The sequence below is a fragment of the Plecotus auritus genome (assembly GCF_963455305.1).
Source record: "Plecotus auritus genome assembly, chromosome: 2".
Lineage (NCBI taxonomy): Eukaryota > Metazoa > Chordata > Mammalia > Chiroptera > Vespertilionidae > Plecotus > Plecotus auritus.
Window position 1 is genome coordinate 74,535,088 of NC_137771.1, and position 5,190 is coordinate 74,540,277.

Genomic DNA, 5,190 nt, shown 5'->3' on the forward strand with positions numbered 1-5,190 from the left:
TCTTCCCTGAAAAAGGTCAATCTTTACCTTAACTGAGCCTATTGTCTTTTTGTATCTAAGATAACATACCTGTGAAATGTCAGGGTAACTTATAACTTCCCTTTTTTAGGACCACTCAGGGCACAACCAAATATGCCTGGGCGGCCAGGACTTGAGACTATAAATTCCTTCATTATTGTTAATTGTTGACTGTTAACTATCCTATACCCATCTATGTAAAAGAAGTATGTGTCTATCATTTTACTTTTTATTCAGTCCCAGAGGTCCCCCCACTTTGCTTTCTCCCGCCTCCCTAATCTATCACCAAGGGATTTCATGTAACCCACTTACATCTCTTCCTTTGATTGTAATGTATAAAACAAGGCGAAAAACTGCTATTCTCCGGAGCGTTATCCCGATCCGTTGAGATTCTGCTTCCCAGCAATTGTTGACATTTTGGCTCAAATAAACTCACAAAAGTTCTTTACAGGTTTGAATGTTTTCACATTAACATGAGCAAATACATAAAAATAGAAATTAAGATTACAGGAATAGGTATAGAAAATTAGGAAAGTATTTGAAAATTAATTTGTAATATTCACTTGCAAGCATGGCCCCTTAAAGTAAAACAGACAAAATCCCAAACATTGTCTAAAAAGGTCAAAAAACAAATACCAAAATTAAAATGTCAGTACATATTTGTAATCTGAGAAAATTGAGCTAGTCTACCATGAACAGGTGGTCTGATGGTAGGCAAATTACAAAATGTTCTGTTTTTGTTTTATGTGTACTTACCAGGTCTGTCCTGTTTCCCTATTTCTACCTTCTCTGCCTACCTTCTTTACCCAAAGTGGATTTGGAGCAAATACAGTATTCTCACTTTTAGATAAGTAAAAGTCTCTTTTCAGTCCCAAAGAGAAACTCTACCTTGATAGTCTGATAGTCTATATTTTACTAATTAAACCCTTAAACTCAAGGATTGGCCCTCTGGAATTTTAGGCATTAACCAAAAGATGGAAGTTTTAGTGCATGAGCCTTCTTTCTTTCTTTCTTTCTTTTTTTTTAAATGCAGAAATATTTATTTTGGTTTCCTTCATTGTTTTTGGAAATTCTGTTTTGGCTTATAAAAACATAGAAATAGTCAACATGGTAAAGCAAACATTCAAAACCCCCATGTGGCAAGTTATTGACTTTTTGCGCAGTGAAGAACACACACACACACACCTACACCCACGCACACACGCAGTTAGGCTATGATGATGACCTGAGTGCAACCCCCTGTGCTGTGGGCCACGTGTAATCACACCCAGAAGAGACTGCTTCAAGTGCATAATGACAACTTACTCCAGTCACATGTGGCAAAGGCTTGCGGTAAGTGAAATGCTGCTAATTTCCCAAATTAACTTAATGAAATCCTGGGAGGAGTGACTCCCAGGATATGAGTGTTTGGACTTCCACCCCCAAGAATTTGGCTTGCTGAAACATTTCACAGGAGCCAGGAAGCATGATGGCAGGAGAGCAAGTTTATTACCATCCATTTCCATTAGTACCCACGTCTATGCACTTCCTTAACTCCTCAGAGACGCACCTTGCCTGAGAGTTTATTCTGGGGAAAAGCCAGTTAATCACAATGTGAACTTCTGATATGAAAACCACATTAAAAACCTGTTGGCCATCACAGAGGGATGTTCAGTGGAAATAAAGTGGACAGTTACTTAGGCTTCACAGTTGAGCATGGTCTTGCCAGGTGATTCTTTCTTTCTTGAAATGCTTGTCTTCACTGTCGAGTGTAAGGCAGATTTTCTCATAAGCCCGTGGACAGAGGGAGGGAGAGTCTGGAGAGAAGGCCCCGAGAGCACTCTGCTCCGTGGGCACCAGAACCCATGCACCCTGGGAGCGGCCCTGCGTCTGAGACTCAGTATCTATACTATCCTGAGTTGGTCTGTCCTGCACTTGGCTGGGAACCTTTGGCTCCAAAAGGAACAATAAAGGAGTGAGAGGAAGAGCAGGTGTTTAAGAAGCCTTCATCCAAGTGGACATGAGCATGGGTAAGAGGTGGGGAAGGGGAGCTGACAGGGAGAAAAAAAAAAATCTCTGGTCCACTTGTGACATTCTCCAGCTGGGATGGTTGTTGGTAAGGGACAGTTTCCTTCCAGTGCACATATTCTTCCGAACAGCCAATGACTGCAGAGTTTGCAGCAAGCAGCGGACATTCAGAAATAGTAAGTCCTAGTCCCTTGGTTAGAAAAACAGGGAGACAGAAGTTCCACATCCACCTTCTGAACTAAGGAAGTCACAAATAACTTAGCACATGTATAGTTTCCCTTGACTATCGTTAAGGCTCGTTTTGGAAATGGTGTATCACCACACGGGTACATGATCTGCCATGCGAGGTGACTGCAAGGCAGAGTCCTGCTTCCTCTAATATTCCTATGACAAGAATCCAATGCACAAGTCAAACAAGGCGTGCCCTTCCCTATTCCCTACGCTCCTGTAGTCAAATCGCCAATGTGAAAGCCACCAGGAGAAGATCGTGGAGGTGTGTGGTTTCTTCTGACCGTTCCTCCTCCCTTAAGCTTTGATGGTGGAATAAAGTTCATCTATCTGTGACTTGAAATAATTCCGAAGTTCTGGCCTTCTTGCCTTCATTGTCGGGGTCAGAAGGCCATTTTCGATAGAGAACAGTTCAGGGTGGAGAGTGATGCCTTTGACCTGCTCGAATGGCTTCAGGCCAGACTCCTTCCCCAGCCTCACCAAGTCCTCTAGGATGGCTTTCTTGACTTCCTTGCTGCGGCACAGCTCCTCGAAGGATTCCCACCAGGCCTCGCTTCCCCGCCCAGCGGCCCAGCGTCTCCACGTCGGGGACCACGAAGGCTATGATAAATGCCTGCAAGCTGTCTCCATGGACGAACACCTGTGCGACGGGTTCGCTATGTAAGTAGATATTCTCGATCTTTTCGGGTGCTACGTATTCTCCTTGTGCCAGTTTAATTATATGCTTCTTCCTGTCGATGATCTTCAGGGCTCCATTCGGTAACCATTTCCCGATGTCCCCTGTGTGCAGCCAGCCATCTTTGTCCAGAGATTCCGCTGTTTTCACCGGGTCCTTCAGGTAGCCTTGAAATACATTTGGTCCTTTCACACACACCTCGCCCTCGCCCTTGGCAGCCAGATAGTTCATCTCTTCCACATCGATGAGTTTTATCAGATTGCAAGGCACTGGGGGACCGACGTGGCCTGCAGTCCATTCTCTGGGAATGGTCAGCGAGCAGCAGGCTGTGCACTCAGTCTGTCCATAGCCTTCATAGAAATAACAGCCGAGCGCCGCTCGCATAAACATCAGCACCGTGGCTGACACGGGCGCAGCCCCCGTGATCATCAGCCGGACCTTCCCTCCCAGTTTTGACTGTATTTTGCGGAAGATCAGTTTATCCCAAAGGCTGTTGTTTCTAATGATGCCACTGCGAAGCTCTGCTTGTTTCCTCTTGGAGGCGAAGTCCAGTAGCAACCGCTTAAGTTTGGTGTTTGCCTGCCCCAAAATTCTGTCGAACATCCGATTCAGCAGCCTCGGGACCACCGGAAAGATGGTGGGTTGAAGCACTTTGAGGTCATCCATAAGCAGCTTGAGATCTCCTTGGAAAAATCCTATTTTCGCTCCGTGGCATAGGATCGCACACTGCAAGAGCTGCTCATACATGTGTGCAAGTGGTAAAAAGGAAATGTGTGTGTCACTGACATTCAGGCTAATTACCTTCTCTGTCACTTTCACAAACGCTGAGAGGTCGCTCACTATGTTGCGATGAGTGATCATCGCCCCTTTGGGGTGGCCTGTGGTTCCACTTGTGAAACAAATTACTGCAAGGTCTTCAGGTGCGGGAGGCTTGGGCTTCTTTCTGTTGGCTCTTCCCAGGTCCTCCATGGCCTTCATGCTGATGACCTCCACCCCGCACTTCTTGCCGCGTTCCAACAGATCGCTGCCATAGGAGTCCATGAGAACTACGATTTTAAGGCCTGGGGTCGACTTATTTTCTACACCTTCCAATAACAGGTTGGCCTTCTCTGGCTTGTCCACAAAAACCAGGGCGAGTTCAGCACTGTTGACTATGTAAGTGATTGCTTTGGTTCCCAGGGTGTCATAGAGGGGAATGGCCACCATCGAGTAAGCAAAGCATCCATACTCAATGATCACCCACTCAGGTCTGTTCTGGGCAAAGATGCCGATGTACTGGTCGGGTGCGGCCTTGAAGCCCTTCTGGACCAGGGCCGAGCCCACGCACTCCGACATTTCCGCAACCTGCTGGTAGGAAAGCCATTCATAGGGCTGGTCTGGCTTCCGAGAGCCTAAACAAGGGCCGTTATTGGACATGCGGATGCCCCTCTGGAAACTGTCGTATACGGTTCTGACGTCATCATATAAGTACACCAGGAGCTCGTCACTATCAAGGAGCGTGGATCTCCGAGCGCCGCCACTGCCCGCCACCTCCACGGACTGCATGGAGCGGTCAACCGGAGGCTTGGGGACCCTGGGCCTCATGGCACACCACAAAGTGGTGAGAGCGGAGAATGCGCCCAAGCCCATGAGCGAGTTGGTTGGAAGCGCGCGGACGTACTGTCGGAAGTCGGCCAGCTCTGGTATCCGAAAATACCGGAGCAGCTCGTGGGCTTGCATTGTCCCGTGCTGGTGGTGCCCTACGCTGACTTACTGAGCCACGGGTTTTGAAATCTTAGATTCTGGAGATAAGACGGGTGCCTCCAGCCGAATGTCTTCTTGGAGGCAGGCAGCACCGGGAGCGGAGTCCTCACTCCACCCAAGTCTCCGTCCCAAGACCGTGCCAGCCATCCCTCCATGCCAGCCACATCACTAGGAAAGCTCCATCATATTTCTCCCCTCTAGACTCCACAAAGGTTACACCAGCCGGAATGCTGTGCCCTCTCCCACACACTCCAGAGCTTCTCTCGGGATCAACTCCTTGCGTCTGAAGCTCAGGCTCGTCCGGGCCGGCCGCTCCCACCACCGCACAAACGAGGAGCCGGACCCGTGGCGCACGTCACGGGACCCCACGGTGAACCAGCGCCCTGCCCGTGCGGGTGCCCCAGCCTCAGGCACAGGAGGCAGCGGCGGCTTGGGCGGCACCGAGGCCTCCGCAGCCGCGGGCAGGGCAGCCCCCGGGCAGGGCAGCCGCCTGGCAGAGGCCGGAAAGCGGAACGTCC

General features: G+C 48.8%; 1 protein-coding gene across 1 annotated transcript; it reads right to left on the reverse strand.

The window, feature by feature from the left end:
- Window positions 1-2,550: 2,550 nt before the first annotated feature.
- On the reverse strand, window positions 2,551-4,934 carry LOC308242397 (long-chain-fatty-acid--CoA ligase 1-like; the record flags this gene model as incomplete). Its single annotated transcript, XM_080656616.1, is given in 2 exon segments — window positions 2,551-2,790; window positions 2,792-4,934. Coding segments are annotated over 2 exon segments (2,097 nt in total). The 5' UTR covers window positions 4,649-4,934.
- Window positions 4,935-5,190: the final 256 nt, after the last annotated feature.